Source organism: Filicampus tigris, chromosome 22 (genome assembly GCF_054856515.1).
Source record: "Filicampus tigris isolate MCC_2025a chromosome 22, RoL_Ftig_1.0, whole genome shotgun sequence".
Taxonomy (NCBI): domain Eukaryota; kingdom Metazoa; phylum Chordata; class Actinopteri; order Syngnathiformes; family Syngnathidae; genus Filicampus; species Filicampus tigris.
In genome coordinates, this window is record NC_141238.1 from 7,441,454 (window position 1) to 7,466,301 (window position 24,848).

At 44.3% G+C, this 24,848-nt stretch overlaps 2 protein-coding genes across 11 annotated transcripts in view; one reads left to right on the plus strand and one right to left on the minus strand.

Annotated features, from left to right (window-relative positions):
- Positions 1 to 5,067, plus strand: part of tafa5a (TAFA chemokine like family member 5a) — a 100,622-nt gene extending 95,555 nt beyond the window's left edge. For both annotated transcript variants that reach the window (XM_086021725.1, XM_086021726.1), the window contains exon 5: positions 3,725 to 5,067. The gene's annotated coding sequence lies outside the window, so the exon portion shown is untranslated. The remainder of the gene's footprint in view (positions 1 to 3,724) is intronic.
- LOC147126748 (uncharacterized) overlaps positions 1 to 24,848 on the minus strand; it is a 282,315-nt gene that overhangs the window by 169,768 nt on the left and 87,699 nt on the right. For 8 of the 9 annotated variants that reach the window (XR_015084604.1, XR_015084603.1, XM_086021727.1 and 5 more), the window contains one exon: positions 18,375 to 18,460. The exons of the other annotated variant lie outside the window; for it this stretch is intronic. Coding sequence is in view for 2 of the 8 variants with exons in the window: in XM_086021727.1 (XP_085877853.1) it covers positions 18,375 to 18,460 (86 nt within the window). In the remaining 6 variants the exon portion in view is untranslated. The remainder of the gene's footprint in view (positions 1 to 18,374; positions 18,461 to 24,848) is intronic. 9 annotated transcript variants of the gene reach the window in all.

A 24,848-nucleotide genomic window follows, 5' to 3' on the forward strand; every position in this document is an offset into this window, starting at 1 on the left:
GCCAGACGGGGGCGGATAACAATGCACGTTACCGGGCCGGCGGAGAAGCCACGCGGACATTTTTAACTTACAGTGCAATAAAAAAGATTAGGACAAAGTCGTAAAAGTGCCCATTCGTGTTGAGCTTCAGAAAAGCAGGTTCCTCTACCAGTCAATATTCCTGGCAGTTTTATGATTTGCTTTTAAGAGAAAATGTGATCCTGCTGTTTCTTTCCCATCTCGACAGTTAGCCCCTTGGTAGATTTGCAGCTAAAAATAGACATTGAAGGAATCCATGCTCAGATACTTACACACCGCATTATAGAGGATATCAGTTTACCAGACTTCCAGTTAAGGAAGTCCAAAATGCAATTTGAACAGTGGGACCCATAAAGAACGCCTATGACATGACATCTGTGACACAAAGTTCTTTGCTTCAGGGACAAATTTGTCCCCTGAGGTCATAATTCGGTGGTACGCCCTAATGGATCTGATGTAAATGTTGCCTCTTGAGAACGGGCTTTGTAATCATATTGTATTGAGCAGACGGGAAAAAGATTGATGTTTGATGTTCTGAGGAAACGCACCCCAAAAAAAAGGCTTGGTCGTGACATAAAATCGGCAGATAGCGGCACGCCGGGATGGGCTTGAGCGTCTGGAGAGCCGCGCGTGCCGCGCACACACGTGTGTGAACGTTTTCGCTGCTTCGGGCGCGTTACGAGCCGCTTCCCGCCGCTTATTAACCTGTGGCTCATTGCTAACCCGCCGATGAATATTCATCGAGCAGTCTTTTGTGGGAGGGAGAAGCAACCAGACGGTTACGATGACAAATGAGCAATCGGTAAAAGGCAAACACGGAAACATTTCATTTGACAAATTCTGCTTTTTATTGTCTCCTATAAATGTTATACCCTCTATCTGACTCCAGTGGGTGGCAGATTTTTTTGTTTTTTTTCCCCCAAATATACTGAAAGTTTTGAACCCACCGACTTATCTCAGCGTTGGCGGTAACCAAGTGGATGCATTTTTCTTTCATGCGTCCGTTAACACGTTTAGCGCGGGTCCGTGTGCGCTGACATTTCCGAGGGAGTCGGCCAGAATACACGCGCTGAGGAAATGTCAAGTCGTGGCCATATGTTGCCGCAAATTTGCTTTCCATCGCAGCTGGAGAGTGACTGCATATGTATTATGAATAGAGTTGTCTTTAGCGCCAACAGATGTGCCTGTGTTCACCTTCACTCCAGTGCGCAAGTCAAGCCCATATAGAAGGCAGAATGTGTGAACAAACGCACTGAATCCTATCCTGGAGACCGGAAGATGCGCCGTGCGTTGTGATGTGCATGGAATCCAATAATTTTCCTCTTCCTTGGATGAATATCGATATGTATCAAGTGGAATGCCCCGGAGCCAGTGCGCACAAATTAGACACAAACACACATGGATTATTTACGTTCCGCTGCGGCCACCACTCTCGGTGACGGCTTTAAGTTTGTCAGTTACTTTATAGCCGGATTTCATTGCTGCATGCCCAAGAATGGCATCTTAGGCGTTGGCTGTCTGAAGATATAAAATAGAGTAATATGGCAGTTTCCTGATAAACCCAAGGTAATAATCACCTAGGGCCTGGGAATTTTATTCATAGGCCAAATTCATCTGATATTCATCTGACATTGGTTTCCTCTTTTAATAGGAGACTTGCATTTCCCCGAGATGAGATTTGTGTGTGAGGGCGATTTATGGGAGGCTGTTTGCCACAATGCGGGTGCGCGTTTTTTCCGCGTGTGTTTGCGAGCAGCAGCCGAAGAGGAGCGTTGTGGGAATATAAGAAAATTACCACGGTCGACCGCGCCGTCTAACTGTGTGGTAGTTTACGAAAAACAAGACCATTTCGTTGCTAGCCATTTGCATTCCATTTCCGTCCAGCATCCTTGACTGCGGTTGAAGGATTCCCCAGCTGGGCCGCCACGACTGGCGGCAGTCGTCTGCCTGCTACTCACAGGACATAGGGACGGAGCTAAAATGGTTTAGCGTTGCCTGCATCTGTATGGATAGTTTGAACTCTAAACGCTTCCTAAAAATGTTCCATATCATTTCAAAGTGAAACTCAACTCACCTTACAAAAAATATATGCAGCCTGCACTACTGGATCTTACTTAGTCACAACCACCAATTCATTAAGCTTACTGTTGAGTATTATTTTTCTGCTCTGCATCCAACACCTGATTCTTGCATGGCCTGTTCCATTCAAGTTCATTATTATTACATTCGAGCCCCAGAGGCATTGCCAAAATCTTGGACAGCGACACGATCATTTTGGCTGCGTGGCGACTGCAGGCAGCCAGATGGCTTGCGGATGCTTCCAGATTTGTCTTTTTGCCGTAAGATTAATTGTTTCTCTGCGAGAGTCACATTGTTCATGTGCACTTGCTGGAGAATGACTACAACTTGAAAAGGAAATAGCCTTCAACTAAACAAATGCCGTTTGCGGTTTGCGGATGTGGTTAATAGTTTTTAGTCAGTGGCACAACAGAATTACAGAGGAGCTCTTATTTTATGAGTCATTACATTTTGTCGATAATCCATTAACGGTTTGGATCAAGGAATATTAAATGGATACAGTCGCAAACGACTCTTTATTGGGCACTTACTGCAGTTTCTGCTGCGCCGCTAGCTGTTACCGTCTGATCTCTTGTTAACTTCCACCAGTGCCAATAGTTGATCCAGAGCTTCCTCTGCATCATCTTGACGTTCATCACCCTGCTTCTCCAGCATCAATCACACAAGGAGCCTCGCCTGCCTGCCTTTGTGCCATTGTGTGCAGTCATCAAACACGGCCAAAACGAAATGAACACAACCAGTTCCAAGATCAAGATAAAATACAGCGAAGCACACAACTGTATTTTTACAAGCGCAAAGAAAATGACTTCATTCTGCTTGCCAAGGGAGCTAATCTAAAATGAGACCAAACACTATAACCTCTGTTTGCTTTTCATTGAAATCCAAGAGGTTTAGTGCCATCAAGGCCTGTATTTCCTCCAGGCAGGAAAAAACTGGCCTTAAGGAGGAAGTGTCTGTTTTGCTCAGCGAGACATAGAGAACTATCACAGCCACATAGCAGTGAAAGGAAATACCAAGCTTTCTTAAGATGAAATCAGAAAATGTAATGAAAACAACAGGGGCTCCTAAATTGAACCCTGTGGAACACCCTACGACAGTGGGGCAGAACATCACTCAGAGCAACCAAGGCTGACACAAAAAGTTTTGACTGCCATATAGGATCTATACAACTATAGAGCACTACCACCAAGCCCCGCCTGGCGCTGCAAATGAGGACTGAGGTCCACCATATCAAATACTGCAGTCACGTCCAGCAAAACAAGACACGTGGTTTCCAGTGTCTTAGCCAGGAGGGTGCCATTAAAAACTCGTAACAGGGCTGAGTCTCAAAACATGACTGGAAAACCTCCATGAGAAGGATTTCAACTGAGCGCCCACCACTTTCTCCAGAATTTTCGAACCGCTGTCTGGAAAGCCCATTTCTACTTTAAATGGCACCACAGTTGTAAGGAATATTTGTAGCAAAATAAGCTATACAAGACTAATTATACTGTACAGTAAATCCAGTTTTTGAATCATATTGCAAGGTACATCCAAAGATTAATCTGGAAAGTCAAAACACTCCCGTTGACGCATGACTGTGCTAAGACAATCTCATGTTTGCTCTGTTTTTCATCCTTCGTGGCAGGTCTCGTAACCCCACCAGAGCACCAGAAGGGGAGTGTTTGCAGGAACCCCCCCGCCCCCGTCCCTCCAGGACATTGGGTAAATGACTCGCAGTAAAACACTGTTCCTCGCGAGCAACTCCACAGGCTTTCTGACTTCTCCCACCCGGTGCGTGTCGTTGGGTCAACATGGTCGCCTGCTCTCCATTTCTGCCTGCTCCGTCCAATTAGCAGCTTTTGCCCGTCGCCGTGGAGGGCCGGACTCCCGCGAAATGTCACGGGTGATCCGCTCCCCATCGGAAGTCCTCGGAATTGCTTTGAAGACAAGAATTCCCCGCATTTCTTCACCTTTCTAGAACATCAGCAGGGCGCTAGGATCCTCTGGAGAAGTGAGCGCTCTCTGCTGTGAATAGGCCTTCTGCTGGAGCAGACCTCCCATATTTTTATAGACCAAAGAGCAAAAGAACAAATGCGAGAGGACTGACACGGTGGACCCTCGCTGCTTGTGTCCCCACCAAGTGACCCGCGGACACCTTGCGTTGACTGGCGTACGCACGGATCAAAGGAGTACTTTTGATCATTTCCTGACTTTTCTTTCCTCGGACTGAGCCCAACACTGTACTTTGGAACTGGAGATATAGGTACTATATACGTATAACTGTGTATCAAGAACAAAAAATTAAATAAATTTAAAAAAAGATGCGACGGTCGGGACAGCTGGCGTTGTTGTGTTGGCGAAGGAAGAAAGGAGGCGTGTTAAAAAAAAAAAAAAAAAAAAAAAACGAATGAAAAAGACGGCGTGAAGAAATGTCATTACATGTATTTTGAAAGGCCCTAAAAGTTATATATTTAACAGTTTTTATATGTTGTACCTTTGTAGAGAAGCTTATTGGACTTGTGGTCACAATGACAATTAGGATGTGAACAAATGCTGTTGTTCTCATTAACGCTGGCGCTCGTAGTCTTGGGTTTTTCCGTTCACAACCTCACTAGCTGCTTTCTTTTCATGCTCATTTTCCAAGTCACTGTCCAGCAAAAAAGAAATCCTGAGGACTCACCCTGCCGCCGACTTAACATTGTAAGTGTATAGTAGTCAGTGGAAGCCATTGAAGACTGCTAATTTGCTATGATATTGTATTGTACACAATGTGGAATACTGACCCATTTCCTCTCGATGGCTTTTGATCTCTTAATTTATTTCCCTGCTTGTGTTGGTCGGCACAACAATCGGGCCTCTCTCTCGGCCGTGGGCGAGCGGAACGAGGAGATCAAAAAGGAGAGCAGCAGAGATATTACGGTCACTGACATACAGTACTTTTTTTAACCATGAATTATTTTAAGAATAAATTAAATACAATGAAAGAAATGTCCCTTGAAAATGTAGATGGTGTTCGATCCATATGCTCCTCAACTGGAGTCCCGCAGGGTAAATGAATTCATCTGTTTGGTTTCGAGCAAGTTGCACAAGAACTGAAGACGACCCGGTCCCAATCAATATTGGGAATGTAAATGTTAACAAATTACGACAAGAAATCAGTTGCCACGGGAACCAAATCATACAGGCTTTGTTCATATTCCAGTTTTGAGCCCCAGTGTCTGCGTGTTCCACATTCGGCATATTTGCGACAAAACTAGTTGTAAAAAGGAACCGCCATTGCTAATGTGATGCGATTATCACAAGTGACTGCGATTATTTAATTTCTGAACGTCTTTGTCATCTGTGATCGGACGTAAGGAAGGAGCTCCTCCTCTCATGGCTGATTTGGCGCACATTCACGGTCTGTTCCTTTGCGGCGCCGCCATAAAAGCGCGTAATTACAGATTCTGCAAATTCTTTTGTGCTTCGATAGTGAGCGCTGTCACGGGTTTGAGGACCATTGAGATGACTTGAGCGTGTAACACAATAATTATTACGATCACTGTACACTCTCTGGTTGGCTAAAAAAGAAAAAAAAAATGGCGTCAATATAGTTCTCCACTGTATACATTTGAAGTACCGGTAAGTAGTTATTTTTGGATATGGGATATGTGTATTTTCCCATCCACCATTATTACAGCAGAACACAAACAATGTGTGCACACAGGAATATGATGACTCTAGTTAATAAGCTGCCATGTTTCCTTGAGCTTTTTTTTCTTCCTGACAGCATGCAACCCAGCAAACGCTTGACTAGAAAGAAAAAAAATCGAAAAGGATCCCCATGGAGGTTAATCCGGTGCCACTATTAGTCCATTTTAAATCAGTCCAATTCATTTGAATCACATTTTTAGGAATTTATTTGTTTGCCAAACTGCAGGTTCCTGCTTGCTAACCTGAGCCTTTTTTTTTTTTTTACAGCTTGGACGAATGTAATATTATTGACAGATTTGGCATCCAATTCATATTCCACACTAGGAGTCATTCTTTAAAGTATGAATTTGATTAAGTGCAGAGAAAGTGGATCGATAGACAATATGGCCAACGCAGCTGCTTGCCCCCCCCCACCCACCTGCCATAGAAATAGTTACAATAATCAGTCATGGTTACAGCAAAAACGTCATTTGTCTTTTGATGCCGATTCTTCATATGCGCTGTTGTTTTGATCAACAGGTAAAACATTCATTAAGTGCACTGACGCAGATGCTGCTGAGTCACACTGAAGGTTTGTATCGGAAGGTTTGTATTTCATTTTCATATGTGCTTTTTTTTTTTTTTTTTTTTACAGCTCCTAAACTGTAAACAACTTTTGACAAAGTTATATGAGGACAGTTTGAGGACAGGGCTGGGCTCAAAAGCGCAATTGAAAAAAAAACAACAACAACTACACATTCTTAGATATTCAAAGAGATTTGGAAGTAAAATATATACACAATTATGTTGTGGAAATATGAGTAGTCCGGCTAACTTAAATATGCCAAATGAAAAGAATTGCATATTTATGTACTCTGGGTTTTTAATGAGGGAGCATGAGTGAGGCGGCAGGGTGGGAAATTAAAACATTTTATTTGCAATTTACTATCTACTTGATTTACATTTTAAGTACGACATTGTGGAAAGCTCTTTCAGTGTAGTATACATATATATATATATATATATATATATATATATATATATGGCCTCTCTCTTTCTTGCTGGTGTCAAGTGGGAATCAAAATGACCTAAAAATAGTTTCAAAGCCACAACACAACGGAATTAAACCTTTGTCATTGCTCGTGCAAGTATTTTGTTTGAATATAGTATGCCCAAACGACAAATAAAAGCTCAGATTTTTGTATGATGTATATTATCCATTTAGTGTCGGGTAGACAATGTTAAACAGTAGAGACAGAAGGAAAAGACACGCCTGTTGGCATATTGATCGGTAATCAAGGCGTACGCAAATTTAACCACAAGGCTCCTCCATCTCCCCAGCAAGGTTGACAGCTGGCAAGCAGCCTGACACACGAGAGAGCACAGAATGAGAAAAAATGACCAGCTTTTCACCAGCTCCTTTAAAAACTCATTTACATGCTGTCAGCTTTCATTACGGCCGCCGACCCAGCGCCCGGGGCCCCGCAGGACAGCGCGGCGCCCGGGTGCAGCGAGCGTGCCCGTCGAGCTACCGTCGGTCTGACCCGCCTCAACGCTCCGCTAGACAACCACTTCTCCTTTTTTGTCACACCGCCATCCCCTCAAAGCCCCCGCTGCGTGGCGCACACTCGGCTCGTAAAAGAAGGTGATTATCAAAGTGCTTGGTTCCCCACTTTTGCCCCTTTGAAACAATTAATCCACTCTCGACGTGCACCTCCAAGCATCAGCAAAGAGGATGAGGCTGCTAAATGCTGAGCCTTGAATAAATCTTTTTGGGAGGAGCAGTTCATATTTACCTTCCACTTTGTGCCAGAACACAATCAGCCCACTATCATGAAATGGGATGATAAAATAGTTGTCCTCATCAGATGTTAAAAGTTTCAGCATTCCTATTTCACGCTAAGGTTTAGGTCAAATGTGACTTGTTTTGACAGCAATAACATTACCTTCAATTTGAGTTTTCCACCCTGAAATTTGATGACTTTTCCGAAAGTAACTAAAATGCACAAAAATGAAAATCTACTAAATAAATGTATTAAAGTGTGTATTAAATCCTGGTAAATGGTAGTAACGGTGGGAATTTCTACACTGTACATAATCATAGATGCATGTATTTTTTTTTTTTAATGAGACTGTGGTAAGTGCTCAAGGGGGAATTTGAAACAGTCCCGGGAACTGTTCGTGCATGGCGGGATCTCGAAAGAGTGCAAGTCGAACACATGTACTTTATATCTGTTTTTTATGGGACAGTGGGGACGGTATTCATGGAAGAGCTTGAATCAGTCCTGAGAACTGTCTGTATCCCCACCACATTTGCTCCCGCGGAAACCTGCTGGCCTTTGAAGGGTCGTGGGTTCCTCTCAAAACAGTGGAAAGCGTAAAACGGCATACGAATGATCATACATTCTAAATACAAGCAGGGGCGGAGCTACGTTCTAGCTACGCCCCTGAACATAAGGAACTTACTTTAACGTGTACAGTTTCTTGATTGATAATAAATCTCTTTCAGTGGCAAATTCTAGCATCTAAAGATTGTTTGACCGCCGACGTTCTCGTGTAAGCGCGTGACCAAGAGCGAGTCAGACATCAAGGTGGGGGACATACAAAACGCTTTTGACGCGTTCTGAACGGCCGCCGTTGGAAAGGAGGAAGACGGGCCACCTGACAGCTACTCATTTGTGGACGATCCCTCACCTTTGAGGAGGGATCGACGGGGAGTTTGAAGTGTCCGTGGTGTCCATTAGCCTAAAAACGGGCTTCATAGGGCGTGCGCTCGGCGGCTTCCGGGGGACACCTGCTGCAAACATCATTTCTATACATTCAAATACGGCTTTTATCACCTGTGGCAGCGTGTCAAGCTGTGTGATGAACAGTCGAGCTAAAAATAAAACGGCCTCCAACATCTATCAGTCGTCATGTCATTTTAACGCCATAATCACCGGGCTGTCATAATAAAATGCCGCAAGCCGTTTTATTGATCATGCCGCAGATGTACCGTATTTTGTTGTATGGCTTTTTGATTCATGCTTGTATGTTGCTTTCTTTATCATTACAGTTCTACAGACGGTTTGTGTCGGTAATGTTGCGCGCATGACGTACAGTGCAAAATAACGCTGTGGTTACACAATCTGTTGGTGTGTATTGTCTCCAATTGGAAATAATGGGCATGATCAGCATAGCAGCGTGGATTTTTGGGGGGGTTTGTTAACGCAGGTTACTTGACGCCTCCCAGAATGATGTGTTGGTATAGTTCAGAGGAATCCAAAGTCAGTTACAAGATTTTTTTTTTCATGTAAAAAGGTTCAATGTTAAGATTCTTCATCTGTCGTCAGTACGACATGTCCAAATGGCGGTTTTATGCTTTTCAAATGCACCTCATGTTTCCCGTTGCCTTAGTAATTGCGTTTCCCTGCCTCGTTTCACCATGCACAAAAATTCAAACACAGTCCTTAATTCACTTAAGTCCCAAGCGCTCCACCTTGCGGACGCATGGTGGCCGACTGCTCATTCAATGCAATCTGTGTTTTTCTTCTTAATTTGATAGCCCAGGGTTTATCGTCCAGTCCAAAAAAAAAAAAAACACGATGCGGATATCAGATATCATCATCACCATCATCATCATCATCATCATCGACTCCTCTGCTGTACAACTATTTTCTTCCCTATCCTGGAGTGTACGTTTCAATCACTCTGACTTCGGATTGCTTTCTACTTCTAAGCATAGGCCGATAATCCCTTTTGGCAAAAATGATAAAGCAGACCAAATCCCGGGTGGACAGCTGGGCTCTTTTTGAGCAGGTGAATCAGATGAGGCTGGTGGGGTTCTTTGGCGAATATCACCTGATATTCTTGATACATTATTCCTCAGCCTTTCTTGCCGCTCTCATCAATTTATTTACACTGTCCCCAAAAGACCAGGTGAGAAATGATGGACTTGCACTTATTGAGCCCGGGCACCTTGATAATGGAGTGAGGCTGAAGCGATTAGCACACTAACAGCTTCGCACCAAAATGACTGCAGTTCTCTTCGGGGAGGCCGGACGGCGGGAGACAGACGCCGCTTGTGTGTCTGGTCGGTAGAACTACATCAGGTCCAAGGACATCCACTTCTATGCCTTTTCCAGACTCTCTGCGTGTCTCTTGCAACTTGCTGTGACGCTCTCAGGTCAATGGCCAATTCCTTCTCAGAACATCCTGTTCATAGTCTCATGACGTCAAAATGTGAGCACCATAAAGACAGTTTACCAATTCTAACTGAACCAGGAAATGTACTCGTCAGTTCATGGATCAAACACCTGTTGTGAATGTCGCCGTTCGGCTCCGTGCTAGAGAACAGTTGTGCAAAAAGTACTGAAATATTGAACGACTGGACGTGTGCATTCACTAAATCTGAGTCAACTATAATCACAACCAGAAAGATGAAGGCTAAAAAAAAAAAATATCAAAGTAGAGATTTCAGAAGACCTTGCCTGTTAAATAAACCATGTCATCAATCTTCTCCCCTTGAGACATAGTTTCCAAAATGGAATTGTATAACTTTGCTACTACGGTACAAAGTGGAAGCAGTCCTTAATTAAGTAACTTCTGCAAAGTTGAACAGAAATATGACATGACAAGTATTGATTGACCAACTTTTTCCTTCCTTTTTACTAAAGCCGCAGGATGTAGCTTTTGAGAAGCAGAGGCCTTGCAAGATCCTACTGAGTCTTGACACAAGCGAGTGAAGCTCAAAGCCCACGAGCCTCTCCAAGGATTCTTTTATCTATTTTAGCCCACAGCGGGCAAACTACCAACTACCAGTCAAGTCTTGTCCTGCAATGAAACAGGCAGAGGCGGGCATTTTACTACATTTTGCTGGTCAGTCCGGCATTTTTCGTGACGAACTGAATTGTAATCGTCAGTCCCTCAGTTAGTCCATAAGAAGTCCGTTGGTGCCCCCCAAAAAACGTCACAAAAAACGGGCGTCCACCAGTGACGGACGCGGTTATTGATGATTGCAGTCCGTCATTTTTCAAAGGTGTCCCGCCATTCGTCACTCACCAAGGTTTGATTGCCTGATCGATGCGAGTTTGGAAGCGCGTCGCTTGTGTCCGGATTGAGCTGCTAATAAAGTCCTTGTTAACCGAGTTTGTTTGTCCGCCTACACGCATTACACCCAGTGCTCTTCGCCAAAATTCCTCACATTTCCATCCAGCCTCTGCTGCCACCGGCCATGAATTATTGATAAGGCAACGTCACCGCAGCCTTCTCAAGTATGAGTGCTGTTGTATCTGTCTCATAATGATTAGCGGAAGGGTCACACCGCTCAAGCCTCGGGTCCCCGGCTTCCGCCCTTAATCCCCCCTTAATCCCCGAAACAATGGGTTGCAGCGCACAGGGGGGACTGTCGATTTGTATCGGGCCGCTCAGAGGGATCAGTCTGCTTTCACACAACAAACACAACAATCATAGTAGTTTAAGCGCCGCACGCTTTTCTAGAAGTACCGTTTCTGAGAGACAACACGGCCCGAAATGTGACAATGTCGAAGGAGAAATGCTATGGATGATCAAGAAATCCGTTGGTGTTGCTCAGCTGGCATGTTTGTTTACCTTGCCTAACCCCCGCGATTGCTGGCCACCTCAGTTCGTGTTTCATCTGGAAGGATCAAGACCTGCCTGTTGCACTGAGCCAGAGGGGCTCGCTTTGCTTGTGGTTTTGGATTACCGAACAAGTCCCCGACACATTCACATTTGGCCCAGAAGTGCAGCAAGTAAAAAGGAATTGAAGGCTTGAAGCATCTACAAGAAATTCGAATCAATTGTGGGACGCAATGAAGTACAAATACAATACTTTGTTCGTCTTTAAGTAGAGTTTTTTTGTTTTTTGGTTTTAGACGTTGGTATTATTTCTGATGACGTTTTACTGCGATGTTTCAAGCATTTTGGCTCCCTCATTTAGTGCAATGTTTTCAGTCATGGAAGCCACTAAAAGTTAACCGGCCCGAGTTTAATTGGATCGACCAGCACTATTTACAAACCGTCAACACGCTTCTGTGGGGTTTAGTTTACCGGGCACGTCGATTGCGACGCATTCATGCAGAGTTTGCCGAGTCATTAGGATTACTTGCCACCCGACTACATTATCCAGCATCTACAGCCAGGCCTTTTGACCCACTTGAAGACATTGTGTGAATACTAGAAAGCTATATTTCAGCTTCAGGACACCTTCCACCCCTGCGCATTATGATAATCTTATTCAGCCAGCCTTATAGCTCAAAATTGGTCCATAACACACACAAAATCACCCACAGGGATCAGCCAGTATGCACCGCACACACAAACCAAGCGGTGGTCGGATTTTTACACCAAATAACCGCATAAAAACGTGTCATAACAACTGCAATTATTTGGCAGCGACATCAGTCAGCGAGTGGATTTAATAGAGCATCCTCTGATTAAGTCCCAGCAGAGATCACTTGGTGGCCAATAGGTTGCTCCGGCAGTTCATTGGTCAAAAAGTAAAACCTCTCACAGGAATTGGAGGCGGCGTTATCACGGCAATTCAGCCACGCTATTAATGAGTTGCACCCAACCCCCAGCCCATTGTGACTATATTTCCGCTCAGCCTGGGGATGGGGGCTTGTGCTTGGGCATAATTTCTACAATGATGGCCAAATGTTTACTTTATAAGCAGCGTCGGCACGCTGGAGAGTTTTTGCAAGAATGGAGCAATGACGCAGCTGCACACCACCGACCATGCACCGGCTGTGTCGAGCCACAGTGACACTGAACAACAGAAATGTTTGGAGGTCGGCATCCGTGGATGGTTGCTTGGATGGAGGGACGGGCATTTTTCTTGGTGAGATGGGCGAAAATGATTATGGATGAATGAGGGACTACAAATACGATTTCGCTTCAGTTCTGAGATCCAAGTTCCTATCCACCGATTGCCATTCATATCATGCTAGAGAATCACTAACAAGGTGTGCAGAACGCTACAGACATGTTTTGCTAGTCAAACTTGCCAACGAATCAGAGGGCAGAAAAACACTGGCTGATTTTGAGAGTTGAATTTGAAATGTAATAGGCAAATAAAACATTTTAAAAATCGAGCCATTGGTATCATAGTTTAAGTAAGTGATTCTGAAGGACCTGGGCAGATTACAGTGACATAGCAACACAGAGGCTGATATCTGATTGGACCAAGAAAAAAAAATCTACCATCCACATGCAGGTACTGCAAGCAGTCCAGTCTACAGAGACTACACAGTTGGGAATAAATTAATAAGATTTCATAGAAAAAAAAAAAAAAAAAGAGAGAATTTAAGGTTGTATATTTAGGCCAGCAGATTCCTGACAGCTAACTCAAAAAAAAAAATCAAAGCAAATCCACCCACTCATAGAGTGACAGCAGAAAATGTCTGTCATTGCTGCAAGGATCATCCTCATCTGCAATCTCCCCACCCCCCTTCGACTCCTCATACGTCCTCGTGCCCACCGTGGCGTGACAGGTGACTGACGACGCTAACAATGGCGGGCGCCGCCGCCGTCGTCGCCAAACCCCCCCCCCACCCGTCCGAGCCAACCAGCGAGCGCGCGGGCGGCATGATGAATTACCCTCATCAGTTTGTTTCGCCAACAGGCCCACGCAGGTCACCACCAAGGCCGCTCGTGACATTTTGTCGCGTACTGTATATGCAAATACCTGCCAATCAATTAGCACCCCCGCCCCCCCCCGTCCTTCGGCTCCACGGCGACGGCCATTGTGATTAAAATGAATTGATTGCTAGCCGGCCAGCCAAAAAAAGGCTGGGGGTCACTGGGACGTAAAATGCTATGAGAAATAAAACTGATCATTATTCTTTATCGCCAGCTCATAACTGCTCAAAGTACAGTGAAATGTGCTGAAAATGAGCAATACAAACAGGGTGACGCTTTTAACGGGAGGCCGTTGACAGATTCCAAAAGCGGATGCTCAAATGCGATACTTGGAGCGCTGCGAAGCCCATGCTCGTCAAGATCGTTCAGTGTTGGCGCGGCGCGCTGCTTTGAGGACGGCGCACACGCAAACGGATGTCGGTCAGAAGCGACGAGTGCTCGAATGAGTCATGCGCACAAGACGCCGGGCGGCTTTTTGGCTCCGTCTCGAGGGCTTAAAAGGTGAAGTAAACACCTGGCTGAGCCAGTGATTAAAGGCGCTTATCATTCAAAGCCACGTCTGCTTCCATATAATATTTTGAGCAGGAGGAGTTAACGCGAGAAGCCAGGGGGTGTTGTCTTAAAAAAAAAAAAAAAAAAGCACTCTTATTTCCACTGTTTAAAGCTGAGCACATTCCAGGCGGCCATCTTATCGCTCGGCTTGAGGCAGATGGCCGCCCAGTGCCCGCCCACTCCACGGTTGCTGTCAAATCATCGACGCTGAATGATGAGCGACGGTTGAGCATTTCCAGGTAATTATGTGCACCTTCATTAGAGCGAGGGCCCGTCTTGTTGCCTTTGTTATGAATTTGGCGCATTGTAACCGCCGATGCGGTTATGCCCGCCATCTGTCGCAACGTTTCGCTCACGGCTCTGTATTCAACAACCAGACGCGCCTGCCGAAATCCCCAAAACCTGTAGGTTCACACTTCACAGAATAGAGATAAAGAGAATATAAAGATATATATATATATATATATATATATATATCTATATATGCAGATTAATTTGAATTTGATAACGCACTACAAACACTACAAAAAATTAACTCAGTTAACTCAGTGTTATTTACAGATTAATTTGAATTTGATAACGCACTACAGAAAATTAACTCAGTTAACTCAGTGTTATTTACTTCCTGTGGCAGCTGACCTCTGCTCACTTTGCAACCAAACTTGGAAGAGAGTCACTGGCGCAAAGACGGACTTTTACATAGTTTTACTTTAAAAAGTTGCTCGACGGCTCATTGGAGAAATCCCAAGTAATTTGCGCGCTATGCAAACCCAATTTCAAATACCATATTAGTTGTACATCTTTGGTGTATCGTTCAACAGTTGTATTTCACAGAAAAATATATATATTTTTATTTTTTACTGAGTAACTTGCAGTATTTGTGAAACTCATCTTTGTTTTTGTCTGCATGACTGTATTATACTGCCGCCCAGATGGTCAAGTCGCACACACCAGAAGGTGCCGCAATGATTTAATCATGACGAACAAACCGAGAATTACCAAACGAAAAAGAAAAAAAAAAAAAAAAACATGCAAGGCTTCTGTTAACCACTCCAACTACTTGACCACGCTTGTCATATTTGGTATGGTTGGCAAAAACTGTTGAAATATTACTGCGTTGACAATCTAAACTGAGAATTCGTATTTTTGCAAACTGTTTTTCACAAACGTAGTCATTTTTTTGTTCTGGTGAGAAAAGGCAATGACGAGATGCAATTGAGTATATACATAAAATGAGCCTATTAAGAAAAGCTCATTATGACTAACGATGCAACGTCCTCCACTGTGGTCCAGGTGACAAAGTGGGAAAATTAAAATGATAGAATTTGACATCAAAGCTCAGGGAATATTCCGGATGGAAATTGTCATTTTCAAATTGGGGTGGGGGGGGGGGGGTAGTGAAGGCTACACACTGTAGCACACAGCCCATACATAATTTATAGCACTGCATTGAGCCATAATCTTTGCTCTGTGAGCTAATGAAAGCTGCACTGCTGCATTTTTACAGCGGGGCCATAATATGGCAAGAGAGAGAAAATCGCAGCGGGAGCGAGCGAGCGGGTGCCACGCCGACTTTCCACGCTCCCGCCGTTGGCTGTTTTCTCCCCGCAGACCCTTGCGGACGCTTTACTCCAAAAGTCCATCAAATGCCACTGGAGGCTGCACACGCAACTCGCTCGACTTTTACGGCTTTCAAGGCGAGGGCGGCGGCGAAAAGGCGAGACGATACTTGGAAGACGAGCGCAGGTTGCCCGGACTACGCGCCTTTGGAAAGCACCGCTTTATTCCAAGCGTCTTGATGTTTATGCGACAGACTCGTTTGCATTAGCCGGAGTGGAACATTATTCACCATCTGCCCCCGCGTCCCCCAAAACCCTCCTTCCTATTTCCATCCCACTGCCCATCAATCGCACGGCTCCGGCTCATCGAGTGCAGCCGAGTGCGACCGATGCGCATGGTCGCTCGCGCTCGCAGCGCCACACTGCTCAGCGTGGGGGATATTAGTGTAGTCGGCCACAGAGCTTGCAAACACTTGCCCGACCTCACTTGTAAAAGAATCGGCATTTGGCACATAGATGTGTATATATATATACGTCTGTCACTCCATCTGGATGTAGCGAGCGGAAATGTATCCGGGTTGCGTCAAATTGCCCATGCTTGCTTGCCTGAATGTGATTGGCTGGCGACCGGTCCGGGCTGTGACCTGTCTCTGGCCGAGTCAGCTTCAGCGTATTCCGAAGTTGAAGCGGGATTTGACAGAGTCTCTCGAATGGAGTACTCAAATCTAATACTACGAGTTGCACAATATGGCTTGCCATCAAAAGTGATCAGCATTTTTCTAAATGTGTATCAAGGCAAATTGCGAGAAGAAATCAGAAATTGTGTTCATTTACCGTATGTAGGACAAAAAAGGAATAACCCATTGTGTATTCAAATATATTGAAGATTTTCTAACTACAGATTGTGTATAATATACATATATACATATATATGTATACATATATATGTATGGATAAACATACTGAATATACACGTATGTCCATATACACACACTAGGTACATGTATACACCAATATACACATATATACGGTATTATACATATATAACAACTTGATATATATTTTCACTTTGAGTACCGCATCTTTTGCCTTTATATCTTTTCATACCGTGACTGATGTTAAAGCGTCCTTGAATATCAAAAAGGACCAATTCAGTCCACTTTGCAGTTTAACTATTTACCAAATATTTTCGTCCAACAAAACACATAAATAGGTGAAGGAAAATTGATTTTATAGGCCGCCACTGGCCTCACTCCAGGTGTCGGCATTGCTCAAGAAATGTCATCACTCAACGACAACTTAAGACAGTGCTTACGATCTATTTGAATGTAAAACGGCTGTTGAAGGTTGTCTACGTCTTGGGGGAGGCGATTGTCGGAGGGCGCCTCATTATTACAGGCAATGCCGTTCAAAGGCTCCCCTACCACCGAACCACCTGAGGTTCTCCTCTTGGGTGGTTAATGTCAATCGCCTCGCCGTCTACGGAGGCCGACTTCTGAGGCAGGAGGCTCCCGTCCATCTCCCGCCATGAGCTCATGCATTATTCTCCGGCAAATTCCGCAAATTCCATTTGAAGGGCTAGGGAGGAACGCTTTGAAAGGTGAAGACGGCGGCTTGTAGACAGAGCGCGGCCGACTACTTGAAACGGGCTGAGAGATAGCTCGCTATGGCGCGGAAGCTGGATGCCGCCTGCCCAAATGCCGCGTGGGTAATCGCGGCTTCACCTCAAGCTTCCGACGTTAGTTGGCTTGCAAAGAGGACAGATCCGCAACCGCGCAAAAGTACAAACAGATGGCCAGAGAAGAATTCCAACAAAAGCACAATTTGACTGTTCTTTTTCTAGTTGGGAGGAATTGGAAATATGCGAATCCCACACCGGAACGCCTGAACCGAGACTCGAACCCAGAGCCTCCAAACTGCGAGGCAGACCTTGCGAACCACTAGGGCGTCCTGCCGCCTGTCATCCATCTTATGTGTGCTAAAAAAAAAAATAAAACAACCTCTTTGTCAAACAAGTATAAATCCAAGGCATCCCAGTTGGATACAACAAAATAAATCTTTTGACAGTCACGGCAGGTTTTTAAAAGCACAGCTGCCTCAGTGTTGAGCACCCACGCATCAAATTAACTGTCTAATAAAACTGTGATAGACTGTTAACCACCTGCCATTTGTTAGGAAAATAACAAATCGCTACTAGAAAGGCTGTCTTCAGTTTCCGCCTGCGTTTTGCCAGTTCTTTTAGATCTTAGACGTCCAGCAAACTACAAAGTGCAGTCTTGCCCAAAGTTGGGATTTGTTTCCTTCCTGATAGCTTTTAGGCCAAGTATTTTCAGCAGAGCACACCTGACCCGATCACCGCGACCCGCCGGCTCGTCTACCTCTGCAGCGCTTCACGGGATACTCGGTCCCTGCAGCAGCTGTGTCCCAATTAGAGAGTCCTGACTTGTGCGCCCCCGAATTAGCATTCCATTTAGGCTCCCCCTGCCCGTCGCCGGGGCTCCGCGGCGAGGCGGTCCACCACAAACTGTCACCGGAGGGCCCTCGGCTAAGACTGCCCACTAGCGCCACTAATTGACTCTTGATCCACCTACGGCGCGCAGGTAAGCCCACACCGCATTAGCGGGAATTTAACACAAAGTGCAAAGTGGAATATCATCTTCACTTCGCAGGTCTTTTCCCATCTATCGGCGCACTAAACCACTCTAGGCCCAGAGTCCGTTTAATAGACACCCCAGAGGATGTCGCGGAGCTTCCCGTTTCATAGCCGTTAAAAGACGGTTAAAAGTGGGGTCGTAATAAAAAGTTTGAGCGTACTTTCGGAAGAGTAACTCAAGAAGGTAGAAAGAACGCAAAACATCACAGTTTGTGTTGTACCTCGTGGTGAACGTGAAAAGGGGAAGTGCAGTTGGGATTCCTCGAAAGGTTGCGTGGAATGGAATAGGACGGAATGGAAGTGATATCTAGGGAAAAGAAAAAAAAAACATTTGAGGATGAGTCACAATGCAGCATACGGTACATATGCAGTGTCAAGGACAGATCTTGTGTCCAAAAACATTTGGAATTATATTGGCCACGTCTTGGAGAATCAAATTATCTTGGAGAAAAACAACAAAATTAACTAACAGAAAGGTATAGACCGATTATTGTTATCGGCACCGATATTTGGCTTTTTGACGAATATCGGCATCGGCCTTTTTTAAAACGCTGCTGGGCGATAATCAATTAATTTAAAACTGTGGAAATCAAAACAAAGATATGTGAAAATGTAACATTTCTGTCATTTTGAAATTTTGATTTACTGTAGAAAACGACATGGAGCTATTGTTTCAGTTACCAGTTGTCCTTTTTAAGACATGCTGACAACGGGTGCTTCCTGAACTTTTTGTTAGAATTTTATAACAGGGATGTATACTGTCAAAAATTTATTATAATAATGATTTTTTTTTTTTTAAATCAACATTATGCAAACCTGAAACACTGTTCAACAAACCTGCTTAAAGACGTTACAACAAAGTTAAGAATACATTTTTCTTTAGATTTCGAAGATTCTGAAAATGAATATCGGCTCCAAATATCGGTTATCGGCCTCCTTGACTACTATTAATCGGTATCGGCCCAGAAAAAAAGCATATCGGTCTATCTCTACTTACAGCCATTCATTTGTATGACTCAAAATTTCAACATGGATGAAAACCAGTCATTACATTTTCAAGATAAGACCAGAACATTTATGTAGAATGAATATGATTTGTTTATTGTAATGGAGCTTAATTTATTGCTTGTTTGTTTAAAAAAAAAAACACGCACATGGGAAGAAGAACCTTGAAAAAATAATCGCGTATTGAATCGCAAAACGTAATCGATTTTTTAAAATCGTTCGGCCCTATTGTGAATATCAAATAAGGATTGTGCAATTTTACATGTATTAACCTCAAGTTTTGCCCGTGTTAGAATCCCCCCCCCCCCCCCACACCTGTGGCTATCCAAATTTTTTGTCGCTTCCATGAGAGAGCCTGACAGGAAATGGATTGCGGTGCTTTCCCGGCCCAGTAAACAGGTTTCCCCGCTTGTGAAGGTATAGATGGGTTTGATATAGGATGCTGTTTAACCCAGAAACGACGCCCTGGCCCACGGGACGGCCCATTCCTCACACCGCACATCCATCATGCGGGGCAATCTGGAAGCAGGGCTCCCTCCCCAAGGGAGGCCCAAGAGAAACGGAGGAAGGTGTCGGATCTCGCCCATGCGTGTAGGTGGAGGTAACAACGGGCCCCGCCTACCGCATTCCCACCCCTACTCCCCACTTATGGCGTTCAATTTCCAACGCAGTCTTTTGTCAGCTTCCATCATGTTGTGACTGCTAAAGAGTGGAGAGAAGATCTGTGGAGGGAGCCGGGCGCCACACTGGGGAAATCTTCTGTTTTCGACTTGAAACGCACAATTGTAGATTGTTGCGGGCGTGCCGGATTGGCGGCGGCTGTGAGGAATCTTCAGTGTTTACCAGCTCATTTTGATGTGCCAGCCCTCGTAGCGGCGTTTAAGTGCCACGAGGCCCACTGGAACTCTATTTATAAAAAAAAAAAAAAAAAAAAAAAAACGTGCACGGCGGCGCAGCGTGGCGGCAAAACGCTTATCAAGTCTGCAAATGTTTGAGTGCGGGAGCCCAGCTTGAGGACCCTTTCAAAAGTCACCTCTAAATTCACTCCTTGGAATTCAGAGGTATTTTTAGAACAAATACGCCATTACCTATGCAGTACAATCGCTGCTCTATCAGAGCCATTGGTGACATTTGGGAGTCCTTTCCACTCTGCTCATGCGGTCCTCAATGGGCGCTTTGCGTGTCATCAAGACACGCCGCTTTGTCAGGTTTGTTAACCTCTCTCCAGTGGGCCGTCTTGTTGTCAGTCATCAGGCCTCTCAATGTCATGTCACGTGCCAGCGTCATTACCGACGGAGAGGGAGGAGAGTGTCATGTTTCCACCAAGTTGTGCGGTTGAGTTTGTTTTTGCTAGGGGGACAAGCTGGACAGGTAAAGCTGGTCTCCAGAGAAGGTGGGCTTTAAACGGATCATTTGCAGTGTCAGCTCTTTGAGGAGTGCTATATAAATGCTAATACAGCGGTTGTGTTGTTACGGCTCTCGCAGTTGGTACAGCTAATATTCAAATCTTTGGTCAAATGATACAGCGGTTGTGTTGTTACGGCTCTCGCAGTTGGTACAGCTAATATTTCAATCTTTTGTCAAATGATACGGCAAACTGCAGGGCTTGGGAAACTATAAGGGGCTTAGAATGGTTCCCTGGGGAGCACCTATTGCTGTAAAAAGCAGTTAACTTGTATGGTGAGTGATGATTATTTCCTGCAACCCAATAAAGGTGACGTAATCAAAGTTAATTTATGTCTTTGGTTGGAGGCCATGTCGCTCCGGAACGGAGCACAGGACATCCGATTGGCTGAAAAATAAAGTATGCACTTGGCTTCCCTTGCCCGTCCCTGCCTAAATCCCTAAATCCACCTCTTCCACTGTGCTCATTAGTGAAATGGATTACTAATGGATTATTAATCTCTGAGGAGGGAGTGCGCAGCGACCCAGCTCTGAACACCTGGAACGCTAACAGTAAATAACCGGCGACACGGACGGCGACGCAGCCCGAGTACACAAATGCGCCGCGTGCATGCACGCACATCTCTCAGGCTAAAAATAACGTGACCATTTGATTCATGGTTGGCCCAGTAAATATAACGGATACATCTAATTAGCCGTAATTAATTGGCGTCCCATCTTTCTTTGCCGGGGTTCCGGCCCGCCAATGTATGGCCTCTGCTATGTCCTCTCTTCCTATCGCCACCACTGGCAGATTTCCATCGCAAACAAATGGCACCGCTCGGCGAAGCGCCCTTACGACATAACATACATCTCCCCCCTCAGCCACCACCGATCCCCCCCCCCCCCAACTCTTTTTTTTTTTTTTTTTTTTTTTTGAGGCACCGCTAGATTTGCTTTTGTCATCTAATTATTCCTCAGGAGAGGCAATTAGCCACCGCAAAGCAACTAAGGCTGCATGATGTGAAGCATGGGAGTACACGCATATATGCATATGCAGGTGCACACATGCGCCGGGCTGCATGGGAATGCGCACACACACACGCACACCCCCCCCCCCCCCCCACACACACACACACGTATAGCACGGTGCAATCACTCAGGAGCACAGGTCCAAGGAGAGCTCTGTGTTAGATAAAAGAATCCCTGAAAGAAATCAAGGGTTTATATTTAGACAGTCACTTTAATCAGATAAATGATTTTACTTTATATGCAGAGGGGCACAACATTGCGATACATCTATGTACATATTCTCCATATCAAAGACGTACTTCAAAAGACAAGAAGTGCTGTGCCTTCCAAAGCCGTAACATGACCATTAGGGGTTTGTTCTTTTGAAAATAATCACTAACTGAAACAAAAGTATTGAAAATAAAAGGGAAATTGCGCACTCCTTTATTATTATTATTTTTTTTGAAGGTTGCCGACTTCCTACAATGGCAATAACAATAGGCCACCTTTTTTTTTTTCCCCCTGCCCTAAAAATGTCATGTTGCTGTCAGTTGACTTGCAATCGGCCTCATGTGAGCTCATCGACTCTCTCAGCTACTTGCCAAGATGTCACTTCTAATCAAAGAGCGTTTACGTCTTCCGATGGGACCTAAGCAGATCGCATTTAAAAGCGAAAAGCCGCACGCTGTCTGTTCAATAATTATTATTATTAGAATGTAATTTTTATCATGCAGAATTGTGTCCCCTTCTACTAATCCTACGGATGACCAGACTTTCAAGTTTTTCAACATAAGACGCTCCCATTTGAAATTTACTGTCAAGCTAAACATCAAACAAAGTGAATTACACATTCTCTATTTAAAACTGCCAAATAACTTTGATTTAAAGTCTGCTCGATTAATGCTTACGCATAACAGGAAAGACCATAGACGGGCTAACAAATAGCATATGTTTCATAACTTTTTCATAAACCGTCAAAATATAAGTACTCACAGGCGTATGCTCTTTATCCTCTGCAAGGAACGGCTAATATCGCTGGCTTTATTAGGGTACACACAGCAAAAGGAGCAGCACGGCGTCTCTTGAATTGAAGCAAAAATATGGTGCAAAATCTAATTTGTTGACATTGTATGCAATTATGTCATTACTGTACATTTCCACAAGTACAATATTACCAATTGCTATTTGTCTTATTAAAAACATGACCATTTTTTGTTGTCTTCTTTTGAAGACGCTGGAGTGGATTAATGGCTTTACCATTAATTTCGATAGGGAAAGATGATTTGGTTTCAAAGACTCACGGTACCACTGAAATGACCTTTTTGTCATTTATTTGAATACAAAAAATGCTGGATATGCATTTCTATTTTTAAATGTAGGGTTAGTATTATTTTGAAACTTACTTAAATAATAAATAAATATAAATTAAAAAAAAATAACTTCAGCTTTTGAGCATTATGTGCGTGACATTTATATCCTCAACAATTACACCAGCGCCTCCATCTTCTAGCTGCTTCTTGCCTGATTCCAACTGTCTCGGGATCTGATTAATTCCGATGGCTTGTCCGCATCTAAGTTTGGGAAGGTACGAGGGAGGTCTACGAGCACTCCATTCCCTCTGATTGCTTACAAAGGTCCCCTTCTCGCCGCCGCCGCCGTCGTGGGCCAACATCATTTGGCATTCGCGCGCAAAGGCGTACACGCCGCCGTGTTGCAAGGGCACATGCAGACAACCCCCCCCCCCCCGGTCCACTTAATTTGGCTTAACGCACCACGGCGAGAGGCACTCTCCCTGTACAATGTTGATGATGAGGGCGCGGTGTTTAGAGATGCAAGGCAGAGCGGATAAAGAATTTGAATTCCTGGCAGGGACTATCAGTAAAGGTTATGAAGCCGTTGTTGATGCATCCATTTGTCGTGGCCGTATCCAGCGTTGTGACATTTATCAAGTATGTCCGGTTAAATGTCACCCAGAGAGGTAGCCGGCTGTACTGTCCCTAATTAGGACCCGGAAAGTCACACTGAAAGTGCCTCTCATCCACTCCTGCACTTCGGGACAACATTGATCTCTTTCTTGAGCGTGGCCTCTATATTCAGCAGTGGCGCCCCCCTTAGCAGGGAGTGCATGTTAAGCAAACTTTGGGGTTTAACAATTGATTCGGTGATGGGGATAAAGTGCAGACAAATGGGGAGGGATGTAGGCCATCCGTCACGGACACAGGGCTCATTGTTTGCAGATTGCAAGCTACAGGGGGAGCCAACTTCTCTACCCCCCCCCCCCAGCGGGCTCCACAAATCACAGGCAGGCAGGGGAGCGCGGCTTGTAGGCAGGCCCGGACTGGGAATAGTCGCAAAAAGCAGGACGCGCCGAGCCCCAGCTGTAGAGAACAAACTGCCGAGCTTGTACAATGAGCACCCCTCTACCCCGCTCCACCCCCCCCCCCCCCCCCCACATCACAAGACCACGTTTCACTGGCCAGACTTTGAAATTGATTTCAGAGTGAGAGTTAGGGAAATAATAGGGAGAAAATGTAAAATAGGAGGATATGAAATACAGTACACAAATGTCAGCAGTTGGGCTAGTCAACATGCCTTTTCTTTTGTGTCAATTCAGCAAAGCGTATTGCTGTTTTGCCCAGTTTGGTATGTGTCTGAATCTTTAGGATATATATATATATATATATATATATATATATATATATATATATATATATATATATATATATATATATTTTTTTTTTATTTTTTATTTTTTTTTAAATAAAAACGTTTTAGTTGAGTTTTTTTGTTTTTGCTTTAGCATAAGGTTGTTTTTTTTCCTATACGGAGTATTTGTTAAGTGCAAAATAAAAATAAAAAAAAGTCACTAAGTATTGTGTAATAAAGAAAAAAATTACAATTCCCAAATGTGTGTGCAATGTCGTGGTTTAGCATTCATCTTGTCAGCTCATGTGCTTATGTTTTGATTCCATTTTGATGTGTTTGCACTAATGAGTAACTTCACTCAAAACCATTTTGATTAACACCCTCTCCGTCTTCGGGATGCTGCTTTGGATGACAGAAATAAGCAGATGTACGATGATTTTGGCATTTTAGTATAAGTAAATATTTGTGAGGCGGCTTGAGCAGTCTCGGGGGAAATAATAACGTATCACTCTCCAAATATAATACCTTTAGAGCAACGTGTCCAATACTTGAACACGTCGAGTGTTTTTATCCACATTAGCCTCCAGTGGAGACGCTTCTCTTTGATTATTGACATGTTTTTCATTAGCGAACAGCACCTCGATGTAATG